General features: G+C 45.9%; 1 protein-coding gene across 1 annotated transcript; it reads left to right on the forward strand.

Moving 5' to 3' along the window:
- Positions 1 to 57: 57 nt before the first annotated feature.
- On the forward strand, positions 58 to 25,700 carry ass1 (argininosuccinate synthase 1). Its single transcript, XM_076043805.1, has 15 exons — positions 58 to 173; positions 1,207 to 1,315; positions 1,880 to 1,948; positions 2,145 to 2,333; positions 4,193 to 4,249; positions 4,371 to 4,445; positions 5,084 to 5,154; positions 5,238 to 5,268; positions 12,882 to 12,972; positions 16,558 to 16,642; positions 17,096 to 17,160; positions 19,818 to 19,949; positions 22,022 to 22,178; positions 25,134 to 25,199; positions 25,328 to 25,700. Exons 2-15 carry the CDS (start codon positions 1,214 to 1,216, stop codon positions 25,374 to 25,376), a joined length of 1,239 nt encoding a protein of 412 aa, XP_075899920.1. The 5' UTR covers positions 58 to 173; positions 1,207 to 1,213; the 3' UTR covers positions 25,377 to 25,700.
- The last annotated feature ends 1,658 nt before the right edge of the window (positions 25,701 to 27,358 follow it).

A 27,358-nucleotide genomic window follows, 5' to 3' on the forward strand; every position in this document is an offset into this window, starting at 1 on the left:
TGGATTCCGGGCAGCTGCCATTCAGCCAGCCAACCAACCAACCGGCTTCCGCAGCAACGGTCAACCCCCCTGGCAGTCATCTCACACCGAGCTGCCGCCGCAGTAAGTACTTGAGCTACAGCCAGTGAGGCTTCACTAGCGCCGTCTCCTGGGTAACGTCCGACATCTTCCCCGTGAGTAAACTGTTTTCACATGGGCGCTCATGCAATGGACACCGCGCGTGTTACCTGTTGCACACGTCGTCCTGCGGCGCAGTTTTGATTTGGATTTTTCTTCATCGATGCGGTCGTGTAAAACAACCCACATGGATGTTATTTTCAGTCCCCCCTCGCCTGTAGTGAAAGAATCCTCGCGCCGCTTTCAAGAGGAGGAATCTCATGACTCGACGGGGGTTCGTTTCGGTTGACCCGAAACGAACCCCCGTTACTACTGTATCGAAACTTTGGCGATAATATTGAGCTTATAGCGCAATGTCGGCTAAATGTTTCCATTTTAGTAAAACTCTGAGATTCTTGCGGACACGAGAATGTGAAAACAAACACATTTGAATTTTCCCACAAGGAAAAAGTGGGCCAAATCCCCGTGCGAGTTTCAAATTAAAAGTGCCTTAGCAACAAGTCCCGTCAAGCAAATTAACAAAGCTTCCGTACCAAAGCAGTGTATGACGTGTATGATGTAAGTGGATGATGCAATAAGGGAATCTTTTAGACCGTATAGTGTGCGGTTTTTGGTATTTTTTTGTCTATAATCTAAACTATGCTGTCATAATCTGTTTTTGCCCACACCTGTGTACGAAATGTTAGATTCACTTTTTTTTTTTTTTTTTACAATCATGAAAAAATTTGGGCAATATGACTAAAAATCAGTTTGTGTCCCCTCCCGCACATAGCATATTAATATTGTGGTATATCTTCTGGGTGCCTCCATGACTACTGGGCCCAAAGGATAGCCCATGTTGCCCCCTTAACTGCATCTTTTAGCCACGAAACACCTCGATGTTCAATAAACATGCAGACATTTATGCCACATGTGATATAAAAAGAAATGTTTTCTGAGTGTTGCGTTAACTCTAAGGTCATGTCAGTTTCCGCGTGCTGGTATTTCCAGCCTTGCAACACACTGTAAGCAACCACTGTGTTTTCTGAAACTGTGTTTCACTGCAATGCTTTAAACTTCCTGATGGTTTCTCCCTGTTGTACCGCACAGTGTCATCATGTCTAAAGGTACCGTGGTTCTGGCCTACAGCGGCGGACTGGACACTTCCTGTATTCTGGTCTGGCTGAAGGAGGAGGGCTACGATGTCATTGCATTCCTAGTAAGAGAACAGCAACAGTTGTCTTCTCCTCCAGCCGCTGTCGTTTGGATGCATTTTTTGTCACACAGCTGACACACACACACATCTCTCCAGACGCATGCACATCATGCCCTCCAACTGTAACACAAAAAGGGACCCCTGAGCTACTGTACCACTCTTGGTTCTCCATCCCACTGGATTTACCTTCATAATAGGAGTGCACAGTGGCTGGATTTGCTTCTTGCTTTGTTGCTCCTTGGAACTGCACAGCAAGCAGATTTTTTTCTCTTGTCCAGTATTTCGTTGGGTGGCCCTGCCATTTGTTGGCATGGGAATGAGGGGGGATGGGCCGTGAGTTGGTCAGTTGTCCATCTGATAACCTTCAGTTCAAACAGGGGGGGCCGGGGGGGATGAAAAGGAATTGTGAGTGCTGTCCCGTTGTTAATTAAATCAGATTGCTCTGTTTGGATCGCCTGTAAAGGAGCTATAACATCGTATACAATGTGTCGTTATCAACATTTTTCCGTTAAGTGTGTGTATGCTTTTAACACTGTGTCGATGTAAATTGTATCTTTCTATTTAAAGGCCAACATTGGACAAGATGAAGATTTTAAAGCTGCCAGAGAAAAGGCAGAAATGCTCGGCGCAAAGAAGGCAAGTGGTGAAACGAGTCTTTCAGAAAATCTAAATGTTTTATCCTTAAGTAAATAAGTAAATTACATAATCAAAACTGCTCCGATCCCTCTGTCACCAGTTGTTCGCGCTTCCAGCAAGGGAAAGAAGAAAACGTCAACATAACTAATCACATCTTTCCTGATATTTTTTTTATGTTTGTTTTGTTCCTGAGCAGGTTTTCATTGAGGACCTGCGTCAGGAGTTTGTGGAGGACTTCATCTGGCCTGCAGTCCAGGCCAATGGCGTCTATGAGGACCGGTACCTGCTGGGAACGTCGCTGGCACGGCCCTGCATCAGCCGCCAGCTCACCAAGATCGCACAGGCAGAGGGGGCAAATTTTATTTCCCACGGAGCTACGGGAAAGGTAAACGACAAACAGTACAAGAGGATAGACTCTTGTCTGAATCCACTCATGATTACTTCCTCGTGTCTGCTTTAGATTTACAGCAGCAAATCAACAAATTAAGTGAGGACATTCGTGTAAAAAATAATCTGGAATGAATTCAAATCCTTGTTTGTTCACTAAATGAATGATGATTACTGATAGTTGATATTGCCAAAGAGAAGTGAGGCCATTGAAATAATAAAATAAGCACATCAGGGTGGCTCTCAACCTAATGCCCTAATTTCACTGGCCATATTTGTGTTGCAATTATTTGTAGCTAGTTGGCATGGCTACTTTGCAGTTAGTTTTGTTTAGTGTCACATCTTGGAGCGTTATATTTACCAGAGCTCACAGTCTTTCGCTTGAGGTCAGAAAGTACTGCTACTCCTCTGTTGTGTAGAAACCTTCTTGGATTTTCGGTTTCTACATTTTGTGTTGCCGTTGGAGTGTTCCAACTGCTCTGCAGTAATATGCAACAAAATAGTTGTTAATTTTTACACCACGAGTTATGTACCACACAGTAACGGTAGGTGTTTCATCACAGAGTTGAAGATTAACTAGATTAATCACACTTAAACAGCGCACATGACAGCCTGACAAGGCTCAAAGCGTTTCTCTTTGAAGCTTCTATTAGAATAGAATAGAATAGTCTTTGTTGTCCTTGTAAAGGGTACAGGGTACAACGAGATTAGAATTGCAACTCCCTTTGGTGCCAAAAAGAAAAAACAACAGCAAAGCAATAGCAAGAGCATTAAGAAAAACACAATACAATGTACATCTAAAACACAATAGCAGCATGAGTCTGTACAGGTGTCACAGTGATATGTGTAGGGAGATAAGAGAATGGTTATTGCACAGTGAGTGTATTAGTTATTGACACAAAAGTACCATTTATTGCACGATGATCAATGTGATGATCAGTATTTGTGTGGATAGAGGGAGTGGACAGGTTCAACTGGCACTGTGATTGATGACTACAGTGATAGCATCTTGGGAAGAAGCTATTCCTGAGTGTATTTAAACTGGAGAGCCGCTGCACCCGTGCGCCAAATCTTATTTTCCTTTGTTTCCCGCAAGTCATCTGTTCTTTGGACAATACTTCCCCTGTGTAAGAAGAGTCTTTTCGTTTTTTCAATTGGGTTTGCGTTAGCGGCGTAAAACCACAATACTCCCAAACAATGGAAAATTTCCAAGGTCAACATTTTCTAGGGACGGTTTCAGATTTAAGGTTTTTGTAACTAAAATCATAAGAGAATGAGACGACCATTTCAAAAAAAATGCAATGAGTCTTGACCATAGCTTTGCCAAGCTTTTCCTTCCTGTTTTTCGTCATTTCTAAAACAGTTGCAAACCTTTCAGTTTCCTTCTGACAGCGGTACTGGTGATTAGGCAAGACAGAATACTGAGTATGCTTGTTGCTTGATGTTTTGTATCTTTTTAACGTATTTTTTTCGTATTTATTATTATTTTGTAGTATGAGAAAATAAGGTGCATGCAGTTCCAACATTTAGCCTCTAGGTGGAGACAAACACCACTTCATAGTTTTCCACGTTGATGCGTGCTTTTTATTCGTAAAAATCGAACACTTTCTTAAATTAAAAGCAAAATGAATGCTTTTTAACTGTGTTGGTGTAAATACGTAATCTTATTGTATTTTTAAAGTATTTAAAAATAAGAATAGATTGGTTCTAATCATTCACATTTTTTTTTAAATGTCAGCTTGAGATGCTTGAGAAACATTTTTTAAATGAGCTTCAAATCAAAACTTTTAACGTGCAGTATATTCAGATAGTTGCAGTAGATGTGTGTAGCTCAACGGTGTTGTTGGTGTTTTTCAGGGCAATGATCAAATCCGTTTTGAGCTCTCGAGCTACGCCCTCTACCCTGAGGTGAAGGTAAGTTTGCTGTATGGCAACTGTGCCCTGTACTCTTCGTCATCTGGGGCTCATTTATAAAGACATTACAGCAGCAGCAAACAGGTCAGCAGCAGCATGTCAACCTCTCTGTTTCGTTCAGGTCATCGCGCCGTGGAGAATCCCCGAGTTCTACAATCGTTTCCGGGGGAGAAAAGACCTGATGGAGTACGCGCAGGTAACTCCACCCACCAAAGTTACTCTGATGACTATTTTAAAAACCTACTTTAATTTTTTTAAGCAATTTCAAAAGCATTTCTTTGACAAGGAGCAGCAATTTGAAGCATTTACTTCAACCCGTCAAGTTGTCATAATTAGAACAATTAACAAAAAATGTTAATGTGTCTTCACCCATTGATATTAAAATTTCTAATGACTTACTTTTTGACGTCACAGTCTCACAGTTTGACATCGCCTGTGTAGAGTCCTAGTATTTACCGGTGATGGCCACTAGAGGGTGGTCATGATGCGTATGTCGACGTTGGCTTGTGTGTTGTTTCTGAAATCACTCACACTTGACGGTTTGACTTTCTTTTTTTTTCTTTTTTTTTTCTGGAACACACTGAAAATATCCCTGTTGATTGTTTGTGTTCCCATCACTGCAAACTCTTAGGGACAATTGCTGTGTGGGGAAACAGATGGTATTTCTCTTACACAGCATGCCCCAAAACCAGTCACTGGAAACGATCTGCTTGGTTCTTTGCATTCAGAACTTTCCTGACCACCGTTCTGACTTAAAGTTTTTCAACTTTCAGGTGATGGTAGCTTACGGCCATATATAACATCAAATAACAGCTTTCCTATGTGCTACCGTAGAAACACGGGATCCCTGTGCCTGTCACTCCCAAGGCCCCCTGGAGCATGGATGCCAACCTCATGCACATCAGGTGGGCATTGTTTCCTCTTTACTTCCTGCGGCAGCATCTATATAATATGTCACGATTGTCATTTATTAATTTGTGTTTTACAGCTACGAGTCTGGAATCCTGGAGAACCCAAAGGTAAATCAAACTTTGCAGCACTTTAAAAATAGTGAAGTGTTCCTACAGTAGAAAACTCAGACAACTGCATTAGAAGTTTTCCACAACTCCTTTTCGGCGAGAATGTTAAATTTTTTTAAAAAGAAAACTGACCGATAACCATCTTCTCAACCCTGAAATATTCTATGTTAGAAAATCCCCTTGTCGTTCTCCCCAAACTCGCCCCGCGTGCCAACTTGTCCACCGCTCAAATCCATCATCAACTCGTGAGTGCGTAAACTTTGAGATGGCAGCGAGCCCCCCCGCCCCCCAAACAGGAGACACAAACACCACCCACTCTCCCACAGTGCCACGGCCGAGGCAGAGTTTGATCTCTGCATGGGGTCAGAGGTCAGATCTGTACATACAGGTTGCCCCCAGCGACCCCTGCAATCTCACGTCCCCCTGGCCGCCTGTGTCTGTGTCTCTCCGCAACCCGGGGTCCTCGCCGGGCCCTGGGAAGAGCCCGGGACACACAGACACTGACTTGTCGTCAGCAACGCTTCGGCTAATTCCCGATTTCATGGGAGCCAGGGAGGGGGGAAGGGTTAGGGCGTTGCGCCCAGCTGGGGCCTCCTGAGTTCCAGCCCCGACTCATCGGGACCTCATTGTTCCACTGGTTGCGCCGCCGCGGGCTGCGACGTGGGAGGGGAGCCATTTCACCGTGACACCGTGACACCAAAATGTCACCAGTAACAGTAAAGTACAAAGACAGCGCGCCAGACGGATGAGTCCCCAATGGAGCGGAGATGCAGGGGCAGGGCCACTGTAACTCTCAGACCGCTCTCCCTCTCACTTCTCCTCTGGCCCTTTTCCCACCCCTCCGCTGCCGCTTTAGTCATCGGCCTGTTGAGAAATGTTTTTGAAAAGAGGGAGACGAGCCGGGGCTCAATAGCATAGCGATGCACGATGACAGTATTGTGTGACTGATTTCATTCAGGGGCGTTTTCTGTCCATTTTCCCCAATATTGAATCGATTAATGGCATTAAATACAATGAAATATTTATGGTGCCTGGGCCCGCAGTGGTAAAAGGATTTGAATACATTATCCGCCAACACAAAAGGGATAATTTGAACCTTGAATGAGCCGTAATAATTTAGTGCTTCTCAGTAGCGACGGCTCATTGGCTCCTCCGGCGGTTTGACTTTTTGCAGGTGTGTTTGATGAGGTTTAGGGCAACGTTGCGATAATACAGGTTTGAGGTTAAACACTCACCGATTATACAGTGTCCAAATTTTTTTTACATCGCTTTAAAAGCAATTATCCTTTAAGTCTAGCTCCAAAAAATTAAACAGTTTAGGTGTTGAACATCATAAGTTTATTATGGCACCGATTTCATAAGTGTTCAACGTGTGCACCGGCTGTGACACGGCAACTTGGTGACTGTGTGCGAGCATATTACAAGACGCCAAATGACTTCTCTTTGGGAGTGCACGCCTTGGCTCAACCTGAAAACAGAACAAAAATAAAACATTAAATATAAAATCTTGTTTCTATACATTCTGTGAACATTTGAGGTTATTTCAACAAGAATTGACAAAATTATTGGTCTGCAAAATGACCACATTTTTGGGGCACCCTGTACAATGAATAATACAATGACCGTACATACGTGCGTCAGCCCATTTTATATATGTACTGATATCGAGAATTTAACTAGAGGGAATTGTTGTCTGAGGGCAAACATTTCCCGTCTTCCCTCATTGAATAATATTTTCTTCAGCTCTGACACAAACACGCAAGGAAAAAACAACTGGAACTGAAATTAAAACGGGAATATTTTACTGCTCTGCACATCATCACACTCCTTTCCTGCGCCGTATTTTGTGCATCTATCTATACAGCTCATTCATGCACTGTTGCACACATCAGAAATTGATGGTGAAATGTGCGGAAATAGATTGAAAAAAATAGATGTGGTGTTTTTTCTAACAACACAATTTAGTCTAACAGAAATGTCCACTTTTCGTATAAAATTATATATGTGTATTTTTTTTTTTTAAGAAAAGTTATACTGCGGTAATAAACTTTTTATCTCTGGCACACAGAAGATTCCCAGGGATTTAACTGCGCCATCGATTACGTTCAATAAACGCTGTATTTGAATTAACTTAATCATTTTCTTTAGTGACACAATATTAAAAATGTTGGGGATGTAAACAGATGATCATTGATCATTCATTTTCTGCTCTAAAATGTTAAAAATGGTGGATACGTGACCTCTCCTCCACCTCGACCGTCACCGGGTGTGAACACGTCGTGTCGACGGTGTTATGATCTGTGAGCGACATCAGACGTTACCCTGGACCAGTGGTTCTCAAACTTTCTCTGTCACGCCCCACCTTGGAGGAAGAAAATGTTTCATGCCCCCCCAAACCCTTCAAATCTGGGGCGTGAAGCCTCAAATTGGACGTGGCTGTGTCTTGAGGGATCCCGATGAACCTGCAAGTGGCCCCATGTCTCTAGGACAAAGTTGACTTTTGACCCCATAGACTTGCATGGCATTAGGGCAGTGGTTCTCAAACTTTCTTTGTCACGCCCCACCTTGGAGAAAGAAAATTTTTCATGCCCAACATTTCATGAAACAACATAAATGTGCAAATAATGTTTTACCTTTGGCACACCACTTTTTGTGATATCAAAACCAACATTCTTTTTCTTCATCATGAACATTCATTTCACATTAATTTCACTTTTCTCTTCATTTATGAAATCATTTATTTTGTACAAATAAACTACTTAAGCAAATCACTCTTTGTGACATCAAATCTTCAACGTTAGTTTTTAAACAAGAATACTCCTTTCACTTTTCTGCTGTGCAAATCACTTTTTTGGCAAACCACTTTTGTAACATCCACCATCCTGGCTTCCCTGTGAAACAACACAGCTTTATCTTGTGCTCCCATCTCCTCACAAAGTGCAGAGAATAGAAACGATCGCTGCGCGGCGTGAGCCGGCCTCGGAGGTGAACCCCGCTTCGAGTCTGGCGTGAACGACACCATCATTCCGCAGCTACTCGCGGAACGATTCTACAGCCAAAAGTGCCCAACAACAAAGAACACTGGCCACCGCCGGACTCCTGAATTCTTCTTTTCGTCCCTGTCAAATATTTGTCCATCCTGTGTACCTGAGCAGCGTTTTTCTTAGCTACAACCTACTGAACACTTTTTGTTAATTGTTCCGCCGTGGAAAAAGTTCCGGCGTGAAAACATTAGTTCCCCCGGGCGCCCCGTCTCCCTCCCACCCGGTGTTTCGCGCCCCCCCCCCAGACGTGACTCTGTGCCCCACAGCGCCCCCCAGTGTTTGAGAAACACTGCCCTGGACTGATTTCACCTGATGGTGTCCGGCAGCGTGCCCTCGCCAAAGCAGAGCCGACAGATTTCGAGTGACCCAACGGGTCGGCTGAAAGAGCTCAACCTTGTCCTAAGGATCTCCTCAGTCAGCCTGGATCTCTCCTCCAGTTACAAGCCCTTAAGGCTCGGAGGGATGGGGGAGTGAGGGGGTAGACCTCAACTATTCAACTAGCCTTCAACCCTCCCCACCGCTGGCACAAAGGCCCCTCTCTGCTCGACACAGTCACATTAGGAAATGTCCGAGTGGTCGCTCATATGTTCTCCTCCAGATAAGAAGAGTCAGAAGAGTTCAGGTTACTCTATGATTAACATCGCATCCTTCCTGATAACCCCAAACCATCCCGCCTGTCGCACAATGACTTTTTTTTCCTTTCTGTTTTACTTAACGCAAATCTAAGTTAACCTGCGTGACGGCGTCTGCTGGAGGCAACTCCAGCGCTCTGCTGAAGCGATGATGAGGGTTCTACCACAACGTCCTGCTGGGTGGATTGTGGTTGAGATTTGATCACAATTCCACATGGGACTTTGATTTTCTCGTTGATTTTTTGAAGGGGTAAAGTTCATGTAGGACAGGCTCCCATCGTCTATTGAACGTCAATTTCAGGATCGTTTTTTCTTCTTTTGATTGATTGATTGATTACTTTTGTCTCGTATCCAAGACACCCATTTCTTAACTTGAAATCCCCCCACAAAGCAAATCATCACAGAATTACAACATATAAAACAAAACCATGACTCATCATACAAAGCAAAACATCAAAGTGGCTACGTTTCCTCTAAGTCGCAATACTAACACTTATTTACCATTTCAATAGACTGAGGTACAATAGAGTTCCTCAGTCTGTTAAACCCAGCTTTGGCTACTCTCTATCTCCTGTTGGATGGCACGAACTGGTACTGGTACTACTGGAGTCGGACCAAATCTTGACCACCAGGGACAACATTCACTAGTATGTGCAGCTTTAAATATTGGCTCAAGTGTTTTGACCTACACTCTCTAAGCAGATACTTATCACACCAGCAGCTTTATGTTGTTGTTTTTCTATGTAATGCTCTGGATTAGCAATGAACAAACTCCACCTGCTCTCCCCCCAATGCTTGTGTCCGCTGCCCCATGCATGAGCGGTTTTGGACCGGGCCCCGGGGGCAGCCTGCCTGACACTTGTCCCGCGTCATTAAAACATCACCTCGGTCTTAATTATAGCCTCCGCCGCCGAGCTTTCCTGCGCCTGGTTGCCTCTTTGATCAGGGAGCTGATGAGCCGCCGCTGGTGCTTACCGTGAATAACGGAGCGTAACGCCAAAGTCCCCCCCACCCCCCCGACACACACACACACACATACCCCCCGACCTCACCCCTCCTCTGCTCACCTTAGAGGAAATGAAATCTTGTTGTGTCCTGGTCGCTTGGCCGGCCGGACAGAGAGATGGACAGGAGGCTGCCTGTGGGGAGAGGAAGTGGCCTCGTAGGCTTGTGTGTGTGTGTGTGTGTGTGTGTGTGTGTGTGTGTGTGTGTGTGTGTGTGTGTGTGTGTGTGTGTGTGTGTGTGTGTGTGTGTGTGTGTGTGTGTGTGTGTGCTTTGAAGCAGAGAGGTCAGTCAGTCTGTGCCATGTGCCTGCGCCGCCCTCGGGTCTGATTGGTCTGACCTGCGATGCTAAGCGAGCGCAACCTCTGTGGTTGTTCACCTCCTCCTACTCCTACGCTGTTGATATAAATGTCCTTTCAGCACGTTGTTGGAAAATATATATATTTTTATTTTTTTCAGTTTATTTTTTTTTGTCCAAATTTGCCACGTTTGCATTTTAAAGAGAGCGACAGGCTTGAAACGTGGTGATTTAGGCGTCACTTCCAACCCACTGCGCCAAAAAGTCATTTGTGCTATCCTGCTCTCTGCCATCCGTCTCCATCCCTCCCTCCCTCCCTCCCTCCCAACTCTCTCCCCCTCTCCTCCTCCCTCTCCCTCCCTCGCTCCCACCGGCCACCTTAGCTCCTTTTGGGCTCGGCCGCCTTTCGATTGAGAGCCAATGAGGCAACTAACGCGTGGAAAGATAGAAATTTACTTGCTTTAAGTTCATGCGTCAGCCTCCCGCCTGGCTGTATGGGCCGCGTTTAGCACAACAATATGGCCACTCTGTTCGACGGCTGCCAAAGGAGCCGCTCTGTTCGACAAGACGGCGCGCTTCATGCCCCATTTCTCACCAATACCCACCGCTGCCCCCGCCCCCGCCCCTCCAGGCCTCCCTCTCCTCCGTCGCCTCTGGCTTTACCTTTTCCCTCTCTTTCAGGGCCACGGCTTTAGGACAAGTCCACCTGCGGGGGGTTGGAATTGAAATGCATTGATCTCTGGCTCACTGGAAATGAGCCTATTCCGCCTTGTTCCTGCCTCCATTGTGGCAGCGCGCACGAGTTTTCAGGCGGTTCCTCGGCGGTGGAATGAATGCGTTCCCATTAGAGGTGCCAGGGAGAAGGCGGGAAAAGTGGCAAATTAAAGTGTGCTTTAAATGCACCTGGATTAGATAATTATCAGGCGTAATTAAAAGTCATAAATCAGTGACTCGCGCACACGAGTTGATGACTTGAATGTGTCACATGCCTTAAAAAAAAAAAGGAAGCACCACTAAAGGAAGTATAACACCTCGGCAACCGAAGAATTCCTCATCGCGCGCGTATTTAAAATTCAGTCGGCCTCTTCCCCCCTCAAAGAGAGAAGGCATCAAAAGGCTTTTTAGGGTAGCCATCTCTCCCCTCTCCGGCTCGCTCTCATTTGGCATCTTTCAGGGCACTGGTGCAGAAAATAAACGGAAGGAAAGACGGCCGTCTTCCCGCTCAATTTCGGTGTTTAGTTAAAAGGAAGGAAAGTGATTGCGCAGCCCTCCCTCGCTGACAGGCGACCCGCAGATGCCGATTAGTTATTTGATGATTCGGTGTCTGGTAAAGCTTTCCATTTAAATGCACCCAGTAGTTATTTTTTTGAGTTTTTTTGCATCGCCCCCTCGCAATTTGCCTCAGCTCAGGAGACATTGGCCATCGCCTGGTCCTAATGCTGTGTAATTGTTGGAGGGCTGCAGCGCCAGGGAAGTCACATCAGGCCGCCGCTATTTTTGTTTTATTCAGGTTCCAGCCTGGGCTCGCTGACAAATCTCAGTCTCCAAGGACAACTGTTGTTCATTCAGAAAGATGGAGAAAATGCAAATAGTTGAATTTAACTGTAAATAGACTCTGCAGATCTGCGTTGTAAGTTTGTTTAGACGGGACAGCGCATATTAATAAACACTGAGTGCATGAGTACTCACTGCAAACACGCCGGACTTAGCACTGCTGCTAAATTTCATCTGTAGTCCCCAAAAACAATACAACAATTGACATAAAAAGTACAACAGTATAATGCAACGATTGACATAAAACCAACTGACAGTCCATAAACATTCACACTTAATAACAATACCTACATTCTTGTACACATAAAGATGTAAAGTAAAAAAAATGTAGTTGTTCAATCGGTCTAAGAGTGATGGCTTCTATAAAATTTAAGTAGCAGTGTCTTTTCTCTCTGGCGCCACCTTTTTTTTATTTAGACATGTGGAAGGCCCAACAAAGCAGCAGGAGGCCATTAAACAGCTGGTTTTCCAGAAGGCTGTAAACAGAGGGCTAAATACACTAGTTCTATCTATTAAATCTCCTGGATTATTACTGGAGTGAGGCTTCTCCACTGTTGTTGGAGTGAAAGACAAAGATCTTGAAATGGCACCTTTGCGGGCCATTCCTCTTGTCCAAATAGCTTCTGCCATGATACCAGGTGTGTCCCGACTCATCGTGTGTTTGCGGCTCGCGTGGATGTGACTCATTGCCTGTTGTTTGCCCTCTCCCGCTCCCCTCCCCGCTTCCCCCGCCCTCCCCTGCGGTGAAGAGCCACACCGGGAAAATGAAACCAAACAGAGGAGAAAAATGGAACATTGATTTTTTTTTTTTTTTTTGCTGCTCCTTTTTTTTGTCTTCCCTCCATCACTCCTGATGGCTTTTTCAGGTCTCTCCTCTTTTCACGCATCATCCTCTCCTTTCTACTCGCCGACCGTGTCTCAAGTTGTCTGTCATCATCTGGCACAATACACTCCCTGTCTGCCGCGCTTTTCCTTTTTTATGAGGTCTCGGAAGGTCGTGGTTATTCATCACCGAGAATAAAGTGAGCAAAATGGAGAGAGTGACTTTGAATGTTTCCCTGTCTTTTTTCCCCCGCCCTCCAGAGTCACGCTCCGGTTGACCTGTACCTGATGACCAAGAACCCTAAAGATGCTCCCAATGCGCCCGACGTCTTGGAGATTGAGTTCAAAAACGGTGCGTGAATGCAACCCAGAAATGACAGAACACAGAACTTATTGATTTTACTGTTGGTTCATTTTACGCACTTTGCTTTTCCATTGACCGTCAAGTGCCATTTACTGTCACCGGCTTTCGTTCTCTCTAAAGTTACTCTTTTGCTTTTTCATACAGTTTTTCTAATCGTGCCTCCTCAAAAAAAAAAATTATACTCCAACAAGTCAACATGCGCAAAACCTAAATATCGCAATAAAAACCTGGTAATGGAAACAGCTTAACTTTGAAAAACCTCTCAGATATGGCTAAAAGGTTTTGACGCTTTCATGAGGTGGTTTTTCAGACGTGTCCATATAGAGGTACATCGCAAAAGTGTCATGGAAACACTTTTTTCGCATTTACGCGTCAGCGGACGCGACATACGGGGTCACGTGACCAGTTCACATCAAGTGAAAATGCCGCGTTAACTTATAATTGGACGGAGGAAGGGACGGAATATTTTTTACAAGTAATCAAAGAGAAAAATATAACAACCATTCTTGACAGCAAACAACATCAAAATGCAGATTTATACAAGAATCTTTGTACCTCCATCCTCCATTCAGATTTTACGAAAATTGCGACTTATGCGCTTCACACTATTCAATGGAAACAGCTGCAAATCGCAATTGTACTTTGTCAACATTTTAGAAATATCGCTTTTATTTTGCGAAAAACTATAATGGAAACGCAGTTATTGATGTGAACTTAGTATGTGAAGTTAAGAGTTCAAACATGTTTCACTCCTCCTGTTTTTTTAAATATAGAAAATCTTCGCGGAGCCAGTTTCGCTGGTGTCGATCCCTCGTGTCTTAAAGTCACCCCACCACGACGCCCCCCTTGCCGCAGGGCTACAGCGCTCACTCTGACCCGGTTGCACTTTATCATCACGGCCGACCACCCAGACTCATCCTCAGCCCCGCGCACCCTCACTCCTTCCAAAGCTGCCTACATTTGGCCTCGGGGCGCCCCGAGCGGGCCGGAAGCTTTAAGTCCAGCTAATAGAGAAGGCCCTGAGGGGCCCCGCAGAGACACTCATTAGATATACGGCCACGAGGGCCGGGACCCACTAGTGGAAAGTGTCGCATGTTTGTGCAAAGACAAGTGACATCCAGGCCTCGGGGCAAACAGCCCAGATGTCCCTGAGTCCTCAGACACCAGTTGATGGCGGCAGAGGGAAGCTGACGAGACTTTGATGAACAGGAAGCCATGAACTGGTTTTTCTTCTCTTCAAAAGTTCAGAGAGCAGTGCAATTTTCAATATTTTTTTTTACATTGAGAGTGATTTAAGGCAGGGGTGGGCAAACCTTTGCAGGAGCAGCAGCAGATGGATGGAGTGTTTTGGTGAGCCACCTCATAGGAGAAAAAAAACTATCATGGGATATGTAGAAAATGTGTGATTTAATGTCAATTAAGAAATGAACCAAAGCAAAGTTACAACAAAATCAGTGTCTTTGAAGGCATCACAGTATTTAGCTCTTTATTGCAATGACTCTTAAAACACTGAAAAAATGGATGAAAAACAGCAATTTTATGACTGACTGACTATTAATATAATTTCTTCTTGTTGGAAGGGCCGGATTAGGAATTTTAACCGTCCACATTTGGCCCCTGGGGCCATAGTTTGCCCTTTACCTGGGTCAAAGCCACATCGACCATCTACATTATACCAGGTTCTCATGGAAAAACAAGCAGGTTGCCCGTCAGTCCGGCCGAAGATGAGAGAGGGTTTTGTTAAATTGTGACGCGGCGTTAAAAGCCCAGTCTGGCCTCGCAGGTTTTCCCTTTTGCTGGCCGGCGCTCTGTTTTTCACACATGTTCCCCCCGTGCCTTTATTTGAGTGCCCTACGACAAAAGCTGTTTTAGTTGTCCACACAAAGGGCCGAGGCTGCTCCTCCCTCTGAGCACAAGATCAGCACAAGAATGTTTCGTTTCATTCCCCCTCCCACCTTTTCATCCCTGCTTTTCTCACCAAAGTTTTCTCACTGATTAAAAAAGAATATTTAACAACAAGAACCTTTTCCCCTGTCAAACGCCCCGTTCCCATTTTTCTTACCCCTTTTTTTTAAAGGGGGGGAAGAAAAAAAATCATCCCTCCCTCTTTTCATGCAAAAGAAAGTGGAGAGGAAAAAGAGACAGAGAGGAAAAATGTAAAGCGGTAATTTTTCCTACAACTGTGTCTGCACTCCCATTGTCTGCACTGTTAGGCTGCGAATAAAACTGAAGAAAGGGATCACGAGGGGAAAAAAGACCCCTCGGTGAATGAAAAAAATAAATGGCATGATGGAGCGACTGAGGGGGAAGAGAGAGAGAGCGAGAGAGAGCGCAGGGACCCCTATACTCCCACGTTTGGACACTTAATTTATTTGAACTTTTAATCTAATTATTAAGTATCGGGGGAGAGTGTGTGTGCGTGCGTGTGTTGCTGCTGCTGTGCTAAATGCGCGCTGCCCTCTCCTGCACCCGGAGGTGCTGTTTTTCTCCTTCTTCCATGGGAGCCGCCGTGATTCCCGCGATATGAGAATGGGAGCGTCAACAAAGCCCTTGTCTAAAAAAATTTGTCAAGTCCTTCACGTGTCATTCATGTCGGGTGGCGGGGGTTCGGAGGGGCGGAGGGGAAGGGGGCGGGGGGGGTTTGGAAAGGCTGGGTGAAGGGCGGCCAGACGACCAGGCAGACAGCTTCTCCGGGAATGTAAAACGATGTATAAAGATGGTGAGTAAACAGGTGGCCGAGTCTTCCTTCTCTCATTTCCCTCCGGAGACAGTGGTTTAATATTCATTTCAGCACGCACAGAGAGCGAGTGAGAGAGAGAGAGAAAGGGCAGCGCACCAGCGTGCCACGTCTGTGTCCTCCACCTTTATGGTCCGAGCGTCTCGCGAAGGCCATGAATAAGCAGCTCCGTGACAGTGATTGATGTGCACTTGGTTTAAGTGGCTTTGAAGAGGAAGTGTGTGTGAAGCAAAAGTGGGCGCTTTTTTTGTGTGTGTGTCTGTGTGTCTGTTTTTAGGTTTTTTTTAGAGACATAGGGTTGGGGAAAAAAAAGAGTGGTTGATGATTCTGCAAGTGGTTTTGTCCTCCGGTTGCTCCAACACTCAGCCGAGCAAAAAAAAAAGAAGAAAAAAAAACTAGGCAAATGAATAACAAAGCCGCGTGAGTAATTGAATTAGGTAAAGGCCTGCCCACGATTTCACAGCTTTCAAATGAGCAGGGCCTTTGAATTTATTAGCACTTCTCACCACCTCCCTTTTGTAGCCGCTTTCACTGCTGGCTGATGGCTATTGATCGCAGTGGCAGAGGTAATGAGCGCTCGTCAGCGGCTCTGATCAACTCTCGTCGCAAGTTTAGTCACTCGTGGTCTGTTTTAATGACTCGTGTTTGGGGCACAATTCCCCTAAATCTCACCGCCATCCTTTGTCATGCTTAAATAAACTTTTCACCATAGTGCTTCTTTTTAAAGTGGCTGCGAGTGCGTCTCATGTCTCAAAAGTCAGAGTTGAAGATTTTCTTTTTGAACAGGGAGTTTATCTCACGTTCTCTAAGAATTTATTTATTTTTTTTCCCTGTAGGAGTCCCTGTCAAAGTCACCAATTTGAAAGAGGGCATAACCAAGGACTCTGCTCTGGATATCTTCCTGTACCTCAATGATGTTGGGTAAGCACTTTAATCACCCTCACATATATGTGAGTTATCTAGAGTAGAACATCAAACCTGATGGGTATTTTTTTTTAATACTGTCCATGTTGAGTTTGCGTCCAATTCGACTTGTTTCTTCTTTCGACGTCTGACTTATTTTCCTATTTTCAAATATAAAAATGACTATTTTAAAAATTCTTATAAGTCCAGTGTGTGAGTTTTTAGTAGTGGGAAAATGAACATCTGCATTTGTCAACTAAACCCTTTTGGCCATGGGTCGTAATGTCATGCAATCAAACAGTAAACTCATAATGCTAATTAATCCCTGACAGCTACTTACACTGAGCCTCAAATTTGTTTTTGTTTTCTGGGGGTTTATTTTTGCAAATTGAAAATGTTCCAATTTCTCTGTTTTCAATATTGTTTAAAAAAAAACACGATTAAGGCTGAATTAATGTGTCTTTCTTACAGAGGAAAACATGGCGTGGGGCGAATTGACATCGTGGAGAACCGTTTTATCGGCATGAAGTCCCGAGGTGAGGATTAAAAAAATTAGACTTGCTATCATCATCACTGTCTGCAACGCTTTTGACGTTTCTCCTGACGTTTTTTTCTCCCACCGACAAATTAGCCTGACAGGCGTCCTGCCGCACACAAAGAGTCATATACAGCGTAAATGCTTTCAGGGGGACATGTTTGCGCCTTGAAAACACACCTCAGTACTTTAATTTAACATCTATTCAAAGCCTCTTCCTTTCAGTATCCGCTGGCTCCTGCGTGCAATTTGTGGTTATTTTACCAGAGTGCCTTAAGTGTCACACTTACCGTTCCGCTTTCTCATCAAAGTGGCGCCGACGGAAAAAATCCTTTTTAGAAGGAAATGTGTTACTGCGGTTCACCTGGAATTATTGACAGCCGCGAGTTGCTTGCGGTCGCGCACGCGGAGAAAAGACGCACACTGTGAGCGAGATAGCCGCGCACGCTTTCGCCGTGTACAAACAAACACACGCAAAACAAACACGCAGACGGTCACGCGTGTGAGGGCGCAGCGTCAACAGGAAGCTGCCTCCGCAGGGCTCTGCGTGCGTTGCTTCAGATGATATGCAAGCCGTCTTGGCAGCAATGTATGCTGAGCACACACACACACACACACACACACACACACACACACACACTCCCACACACGCTCTTTTCTCCTGCGGCCCGGCGGCTTGTGATTGGCAAATTGACTGGCCGCCGCACTGCTCTGCACTTTTTTTTTTTTTTTTTCGCGGCGAAACTTGGCAGGTTGAAAATGGAAAAATGGGAAGCCCACTTTTCTCTCCCCTCGGCTGAACAAAAGATCAAACCTTCCTTTCACCGCCGAGGCAGTAGCAAAAGGTGGAGCACCAGGCGTCCGAGAGGCTGAATGACTGGCGCGGAGTGTGTGTTAGGTGTCTGCACCCCCCACCCCCCCCCCCCCCCACCCCCCACCCGAACACTCCCCTACTCCCTGGAATGGCGTCAGCGTGAGGACAGGGGAGGGGGGGAAAAAAAGAAAGATGATGGCAGACATTGAATGGGGACGTGTCATACCCATTTGTGTTGGGTCATATTTGTTTGCGCAGGGTCAGGAAGGCGGAGGGCGGATTGTGATGGTTTGTCAAGAATATTGTCGCCGCGGTACAAAACATCCAGCGGAGTGTGCGGCCCAGACTAACCGCTTCCCAACCTGTCACGGCGCCGTCAGGCCTCTGACCTGCGAAAGCGGCGGGCGGAGCGAAATAGGCGGGAAATGGCTTCACGCTTGTGACGCTCGCTGTCACACTCCACGACAATGGCATCAAGAGTCTGCGTTTTAGCGGCGGCGGCGGCGGCTCGGGAAACATTTGTGCCGAGATGTTTGAAAAAAGAAAAAAAAAGATGCTGTCGATGCTGTTTTATAAAGTTCAACGCTGGAGGGTCAGAGGAGGATCAGCACAGGAAGAATTCACTCCTGACCTGAAGCCCTTCAGGCCTGCAGCACGAGCAGCATAGCTGCAGTGGCAGTGAAAAAAGATTAAAACTTTAAGAAAAAAAAACCCACTGGGGGAGATTTTTTTTCCCTCTTTAAGCTTAACCAAACTGCCACTGCTGGAGCTTACCCATCTAGTGTTTCATTGTTTGGGGCCTCTGTCTTAGGCTAAACTCTCTTCTGAGCAGTTAAGCCAGGTCGCGATGGAGGGCAGTTTTAACTTATTTATCTGATAGAGCCAGTGGAAATGTCCCTACGTGCCCTCCGCCGCCCTCGATCGGCCAAAAAAGCCACGAGCCGTTGTCGCTCAGGTGACAACCTTTTGAGGATTTGGACAATTAGCACCGCTGCTAATCTCCGTTCTTGGCCGCCGGCACAAAGAGGGAGCTTCTCTGTTTTCAGTGTCCGGGGCCGGTGCTGCAGGATTTGGGGTCACACTGATTAGGGACCCACTGTTTTCCAGAGGGTGGAAGGATCAGCGTGCGGATTGTTAAATCCGAGCGTTTATTTCTGCAACACATCAATTTAATCAAGAGGAAGACGGGACTTGGACTGGGGGGGAATGCATGTGACTGATAAAGCCGTCATCTCTGTTGTCAAGTCTGTCCAGCTGCGTTTCCCTGCCTGTCTTTTTTTGTTTTAGCTGACGTTTGATTGACAGCTTCATTTCTCCTGTCATCTGCCTCATCTTTTCGCCTCCCGCCCCCAACCCCCCCAAACCCCCCACCCCCACCCTGTCCAGAGGGGGTAAATTGCAGGGTAGAGCGAGCCCTGGTCCAGGCTCCAGGCTGGCAGGGGCCTCCTACCCTGTCATTTACCCAGGACAGACTCACCCGTGTTTTGTGAGTGGCTGTGAAGACTTGTCTGTCAAGACCGGCTGACGGATAATCGAGCTGCTCGCACCAAGTTGCATAAAGGTTTCCCATGAATGGGAGATGATGATGGTGCTGGCGGTCGCGATAAATACAAAAGGAAGCACTGAAGGAAAATGATGTGTATGTCCTGAGTCCCTTCGTCCCCCAAATTGCCATCATCTCCTTCCTAGAAAGACGTTAGACTATAGAAAATTGTGAAAATGATGTTGAGACAGGTCGACGTTGCATATGATACTGACCTCTGCATGCATTTTAGTTCTAATAACTTAACTAAAAAAAAATGAGCATTTTGCACAAGTTAACAGCTCTTTTTTTCTCTGTTTAGGGATCTATGAAACCCCAGGGGGCACAATTTTGTTGGCAGCCCATTTGGACATTGAAACCTTCACCATGGACAAAGAGGTGCGCCGGATCAAACAGGATCTGGGGATCAAGTTCTCCGAACTCGTTTACAACGGTACGTTCTGAACATACACTGTCCTAATTAGTTCATTTCACAATTGTGTTTAACGTTTTAGTTTGAATCGGTTCAGACCTGGTGGGTCATTCACTGATTTTTATATCAGATGATCGTCAGCGTATCAGGTAATCAAGATTTTGGTGTTGCGCCTAAGATTTGCGTCATTTTCCCCTGATGCATCAGAAGCAGTCAGTCAGTCAGTCAGTCAGTCAGTCAGTCAGTCAGTCAGAAGCTACAGGCTGCAACTTAAATTGGAATAACAAAACGTTAATGGCTGAAAAATCCTCCTTAATTTATTTACACGAGAAGCTTACAATTGAGCGACCCACATGTCTCCATGTGGAGAACCTAATCCTGTTCAACTCTTTTTAATTGTCTCTTGTTAAGCTTCTTATGTTGGCAAATGAAAGAGTAGAAATGTTGCAGTGTAAATGCTCAAACAGTTTTGGACCTTTTTTTTTTAAGCTCCATTCAACAATGTTGCTTTTAGAGCAAAGTGTCATTTTCAGTAGAGTTGAAGTGAGAAAGCCTCAAAGCCTTGAACGTTTTCTGCAGGAGAGAATTTGCTAAATACATTTACGTCCTTGTGTTCTTTGTGTGTGTGTGTGTGTGTGTGTGTGCGTGTGTGTGTGCGTGCATGTACGTGCATGTGTGTGTGTGTTTGTGAGGAAGAGATTTCCCTGGCTCAGGTGTCTTAATCAGCCCTTCTGTTCAGTACCTAGTCCCCTGCACCTTTATCCACATAATAGGATCAGTGCCATTAGAGACTGACCAGTAGGCCACTTCACTTCTATCCTCCAGAGAAAGGAAACAAACACACAGCCCTCAGTCTTACAGCGGAGCCAGAGATTAAACCCATAGTGGATTTAAATCATTCATAACCGCTGATAAATAACAGATGGTTTGGGCCGGCCGGGCTTATGTTAACAACCCGACTGATCTGCATCTGCTTTGCATTAATGCGCTGAACAATTTCAGCCAAACGTGGAGAAAGGTATGACAAGCTACAGATTTTGTGTTTGCATTGAAGACAAATTGTTTCACTTAGCTGGAAAAAACTAAAATTATTTTTTAAATTAAGAAAATAAAACAATTTACCGTTGGATTTCGACCTGATAATGTAATTATTTTTAAAGCATCAATTTGGTGACTTTTTGGGGTTTTGCGTTATTCATGATTTTGCCTTCATTCCTTTAAGAGGAGCCATTTGAAAATCCTCGAAATATGTTTAACTTATTGTCAATGAATAGTTCAACATATTCAAGATGATCTCATGGCCCGTGCACCATGACCACGTTTGGCAACTTTTGCCCAATTCGCAAGGCGCGACGGGCGAGGAAGGACTGTGTCTTTGAACGTGGCCAGACGACGAGGTGGAGGTCAGCTGCTGATGAGAGGAGGACCCCCGCCGAGCGGGGCGTGCCTGACCTCTGAACATATACAGACGCATCCCCGGCCCATCTGTCTCGGAGACGACGCGCCAGGTCGACGGAGCAGGACAAAAGAAAGGCGGCTGTTTGAACTTCACCTGGCCCAGAAATAAGAGTAGCGCACAAAAAAGGCTTTAAGTGGGAAACTGCAGGTATCACATAGTCAACTCTGTAGACTAAGGCAGCGCTAACCATCACTTCCACGGTCAAGCTGCACACACTTCTTTATACAGTTGCTTACAAAGGAGTAGAGCTTGGAGCCAATCACAGTTTTTTTTTTTTAGGAATGAGTTGTGTTACTTAGAATAGAGTAAAAACAGAGCAAAGTTCCCCTTATCTCTTCCCTTTTAATAATATTAGTCACTTTGTTGAGACATTTTCTGAAGCATGGAGGATTTGGGGGTTTTCCAGTCCAGGAGAATCATCTTCTTTGCCGCGACCAAACCAAGCATTAGCGCCTGTCGCACCACAGACGAATAACTGCAAGTCGATTCTGAGCACCCAAACAGAGCCAGTTCTGGCTCAGGGACAATGTCCTGAGTCATATACTGCCCTAAACCATTGAAATATTTCCCACAAGTCTTGACCATTCTACTAATGACACTTTTTGGGGTGCTGTTTCCCCGCCTCACCTCTCAGGTTTCTGGTACAGTCCAGAGTGCGAGTTTGTGCGACACTGCATCGACAAATCCCAGGAGAACGTTGAGGGCAAGGTCCAGCTCTCAGTCTTCAAGGGTCACGTCTACATCCTGGGACGGGAGTCGCCCAGGTCGCTGTACAACGAGGAGCTGGTCAGGTGAGCACAAAACCAAAAATGGTCATGGAAACACCTAAACTTGGAAAAACCTCTCAAATATCACTAAAAGGTTCTGACCTTTGGTTTCTCAGACGTGTCGATATAGAGGTGTATCGCAAAAGTGTCATGGGAACACTTTTTTCCGCATTTACACATCAGCGGACGTGACGTACGGAGTCACGTGACCAGTTCACTTTAATTTAAAACGCAAAATGTCTTGAATGAGTCTTGCAGGACAAATTTTTACGAGAATTACTGCTTATGCGCTTCCCACTGTTCAATGGAAACACTTGCAAATCGCAAATGTGCTCTGTCGAAATATCACTTTTATATTGCGACAAACTGTAACGGAAGCACAGCTGTAGAATCAATGTCCGCTTGTTCCGGGTTTGACAGCTGCAGCGGTCACAGTGGTCACAGCGGTCACAGCGGTCACAGCTATCCCCCAACCCCAACATGAGCCCACTGTTGGGTCAGTTTGCCCAAGTTCTCTTTGGACCTTCACCATCATCTCGCTCAAGCGACCCTCCCCGACAAAGACATCAGAGAAGAGCGGAGCCCGCTGCCCAACCCCCTGCACCCCCGTGGCCCTTTTAGGCGTGGTAACAGTGGGTTTGTTCAGGACGCTGACCCCTGATGCCCTGTGGGCAGGCTCAGCACTGACCAAAGTAAAAGCCCCTCCATATGCCCCTCTTCACTCAAAAAAACACACACACACACACACACACACACACACACACACTCCACTTGTACCCTGGAGTCAGGGGCCGAGCGGCGTTCCTCAGAGAGAGGAGAGAGCGGCCGGGGCTTTGAGCAGGAGAGTTCATGCTAGTTAAGCAGGTCAGAACAGGGAGTCAAGGATACATGAGTCACACAGTTTGGTCATTCAACTCGCGAAACTGGATTGGCGAGAGCGAAGGGCACAAAAGAAAATCAGCGCGCTGTATAATCTGTCCTTTGTGGACGAGAGCAGCAAATAGAAACGATAATATATTGAGTTTTTTTGGAATCACTCTGGCCCTTTAACCCGCATTGTGTCAGAGTTTTCAAAAGAGAAAAGAACAAAAATCCTAATGTCTCCCTTTTGAGGGCAGCAATGTGAAAGAATATGATCTGATAGTGCAGTAAAATGGACTGCACTTATTTAGCGCTTTCCAGCACCTTCACGGTACCCCAAAGCACTTTACAATGGCCTCTCATTCACCCATTCACTCACACACCAATGGGTGGTTGCTGCCATGCAAGGCGCTGCCAGCCCCATTGAAGGCAATTTTAGGGTTAAGTGTCTTTACCAAGGACACAACGACCGACTAGCATGGAGCAGGATTTGAACTGGCAACCTTTCAGTCATTGGACAACCCGCTCTACCTCCTGAGCTCCTGTCGCCCACATTTGTCAATTTGTGTACACAAATGTATCTTCTTGCTAATCAATCCGGGATGTGGCCATTGTCATTTTGCAGTGTTGTGGTGATAAAAGTGTCTCAAATGACAGGACATCTTGGCAAAAAATGACGTTTTTTTTACTTCCTGATTATTATTTCCCGACCACAGTAAAGCACAGCCTTAACCAGCGGCCCATGCATGCCTTTTATCCTCCTTTGTGCGGAGCCAAGTAGCGGACACACTGTGGCGCGTTTGTGTCTGCATAACATCCCAATGCTTGATGGAAGGGAGGGGGGAGACAGACAGACAGACAGACAGACAGACGGAGGCAGCGGCAGGTTAGAAGTGATTAGTGTGACTCTTCTTTTCACTTTGTACAAATAAAAGCAGCGGCTGTTTGTACCGTCCGCCTTCATACCTGGAAGCTGCGGCGAGCCCCAACCCTAACACGGAGGCGCACGCGCACGCACGCTCGTCTCGACGTGACGGCCTGCCACCATTACACACACACACACACACACGCGCGCACAGAGAGACGCACACCGTGCAGACCAGATTAGGCATGAATCCCCCGCTGACATCCCGTGGGCTCTCAGCGGGCGACGGTAAACGGCGTCATTAGCACAGTGGTAATACCGAGCGTCGACGCACCCATCTGAGACAGAAATGTCACCCTCCTCGCCGTCGGCTGGATCCGCTCTCAATTAGACGGCGGGGCTCCTTAAAGAAATACACAAAATATCACATGCTTGCACACACACGGGCGTGCACACTCGCACACACGGCACGGCACCGTGTACTTTTAAGCCACTCGCTCGTAATGGTCTTCAGGTGACGGGCGGGGAGGCTTGTATTGAGAGTTGATGGTTTAGTTGTCGCTCTTTCTTCTTCTAGTGTTTATCCTATCATTTGTTGGCAATTTCCTCCTTTGCTAAGTGCTTTTGAAGAATGAGTGCGAGCTGCAGAGCAGGGATTTTTTTTTTTTTTTTTGGTTGGTGGTCCGGGGGAGGGGGTGAGGGGGGGCGAGGAGAGGAGAGGACTCGGGGAGTGTATTAAGCACTGCAGGTAGAAACTGCCGTAATTACGCGGCACACAGGCTCTTTTTGTGAGACCGGCGCTAAGAAAAGGGGGGACTTTGCCGCAGGGCAGCTCTCAACGGCATCCAACTCGCGGCGGCACAAGTTTGAGGTTCGCTGTTTTCATTTATTTTCATTTGGAAGCAGATTGAAGTGGGAATAGATGCAGGATTACGAGATAATCTCGACGTTTAGCTCAGCAGTTTATGCGACGCGGTTTTCTTTTAAGGTGCGTTTCGTGGACCTGTTGTGTTTTCGCTCCCTGGTATTGATTCTGCTCTTGCGCAAACAATGCAAGCGGCGCTCAAAGGAAGATCGATCTGAGCAGAGCGACGTAACAAAGCAGATTATCTGCAGTCCCGTGGTCTTAGTGTGGGACGGGGCCGTTTGCTTCTTAAATTCGACAGCGATGATACCAAACATTGAAATGACTCCATTGTGGCGGCGAACAATGTCTCACCTGCCTCCTTTCTCTCGGCACCCTGTGGCTGCAGCATGGACGTGCAGGGAGACTACGACCCATGTGACGCCTCCGGGTTCATCAGGATCAATGCTGTCAGGTCAGATTCTCCTCATCCACTCAAATTTTTCCTTTCTTTTTTTTTTATATTTCTATTGAAAAGTATTTTATCAATGAGATTTTGATGAATTGTTCTTCCTTTCTCTTCTCCTTCTGCTCCTTCCGCAGGTTGAGGGAACACCATCGTTTGCAGGGACTCTCCAGCACAAAGAAGTAAACTGCTGACGCCCTCCAAACCGTCCTCCATACACTGAAGAGTCCAGGCAATAGTTGTAGTTTTTACGGGTCCATTTGTTAACTTTTGCCTTAACATTTTCTTTTCATGATATTTTAATTGGGGTATCTGAAGCACATGGGCCCCACCTGGGCATTCTGGAGATTTACCTGAAATTTATAATTTAACCAAAAAAAAATAGATACATCAATGGCAAAACATCTGAATCAGGAGGAGGAATTAATACAAACTCTGTATGTTTTTATAATAATTTTCTGATTTCTTGTGCAGATATATAAATGAATAAAAACCAAACTACTGCTCTTCCTCCTCAGCACTTGTTATTGAATCATTGCAGAAGATTATGAGCTTTCATGTTGAATTTTCACACAAACACAGCGATAAATGTGCAGTTGCGTCGATTTGAACATGTGCGTGCCGCCTGTTTAACCCAGAGGGCCGTTGGACCGCTAACCCGTGAAGAGTTGAGGTGACTGATGACACATATCATATTTACATTATGCAGAATGGAGGCCGGTGGGTTTGGCTCAGCTCGGAAGTGGGCACGCTGTCTGGCTGGTGGCCACCAGAGCAGAAGCAATGAGGCCATTTCTGAGCTCAAATGCCACAAGTCAGATGGAAGGAAAACCAATTGGACACATACACTACGTACATTTCACCACTCCACAGGGGTTCTCCAGGATGATAGAGCCGGGGGGGTGAGGTGAGGGGGGGGGGTTCTGAAGACGAAGGTGGCGCATTGTGTTATTCATTAGGTGTGGAAGAAATAGGTGGATGCGATGATGTTTTGGAGAAATTGGTGCTTTTTCTGTTTTATTCAGTTCCATCGTGATAGTTCTCTTTCTTACCTTTGTCTTCCTCAGAGGTGACTCTTCCTCACTTCTGAGAAAGACGGAGGGCAGGCATCCATAGAAACGTGTGAAGGTGAAACAAACCTGGACTAAACTCAAACCCTATAAAGCCAAACTTGTTCTGCTACAATTCAGGGTTTCAATGAGGCAAAAATGTTTTTGACTTTGTCAGCTGGGAATAGGAACATAGAGACCAATGGGAGCCGCCAATCAGGGCTGACTGCATTAACTTATGTGACAGTACACTGACTGAACAAATGAGTATAGCCCAGTGGTTCTCAAACTTTCTCTGTCACCCCCCACCTTGGAGGAAGAAAATTTTTCATGCACCCCCCAAATTTGGGGCTAGATGCCCCACATTTGATGTGGCTGTGTCTTGAGAGATCCCGATGAACCTGCAAGTGGCCCCATGTCTCTAGGACAAAGTTGACTTTTGACCCCATAGACTTGCATGGCATTAGCCCAACTGACTACTGTGGCCACCGCTGATGCTACAGATTAGAAATAAAATCTATCTCACCCATTATTGAAACATTGAAGCCCGCATTAGCGAACAGAATAGTCATATTGACAAGGTTGAGTATAAATCTCACAATCGATTACTTGCACCAAGCTGTCAAACCTCGGAATGAAAGACTTCTTCTTTAGTTCTTTAATATATATTTAAGAAAAGGTGCCAACAATTTTATCGAACTAGATGAGTTTGCCTGATTTCTGCCTATAGCGCATCACGCATTAGCCCGTGTATGACACAGCAGCTGTTTCTGGGCGTCCCCTCTCCCTCATCGCCAGCGTCCTGAATGGCTTCGGTCCCGCACACAAGTGGCGGGCGGTGTGCAGCGTGGGCCTCAAGGTGGAGTCCACAGGCTCAGGAGACCCCCTGCAGGGTCTAATGGGCAATGAGGGCTCCTTGGACCCTTTCAGTCCACGCAGAGTGCCTCAGCCACCGCTCAATTACACGGCAGGCGTCTCAGTCTTTGCCTGGTCAATTACCAGCCAGCCCCTGCATTTACTGTCATGCACACACAGGTTCGCAAAGATAATCAGTGTCCAAAATTGCTCGGTTAGAAAGGCGGGATGGATGGAGAGGTATTCAGATTAGTCAGTCAAGCT

The sequence above is a fragment of the Nelusetta ayraudi genome, unplaced genomic scaffold (genome assembly GCF_046127955.1).
Source record: "Nelusetta ayraudi isolate G7.1 ecotype Tasmania unplaced genomic scaffold, CSIRO-AGI_Nayr_v1 ptg000076l, whole genome shotgun sequence".
In the NCBI taxonomy this organism is placed as follows: domain Eukaryota; kingdom Metazoa; phylum Chordata; class Actinopteri; order Tetraodontiformes; family Monacanthidae; genus Nelusetta; species Nelusetta ayraudi.

Bases quoted from the DNA above. Each gene is read 5' to 3' on its own strand.
- ass1 (XM_076043805.1), top strand. From the start codon at position 1,214: ATGTCTAAAGGTACCGTGGTTCTGGCCTACAGCGGCGGACTGGACACT. The intron at 5,155-5,237 runs GTGGGCATTGTT...TGTGTTTTACAG, and splicing joins GCCAACCTCATGCACATCAG to CTACGAGTCTGGAATCCTGG. The intron at 5,269-12,881 runs GTAAATCAAACT...CCCGCCCTCCAG, and splicing joins GAATCCTGGAGAACCCAAAG to AGTCACGCTCCGGTTGACCT.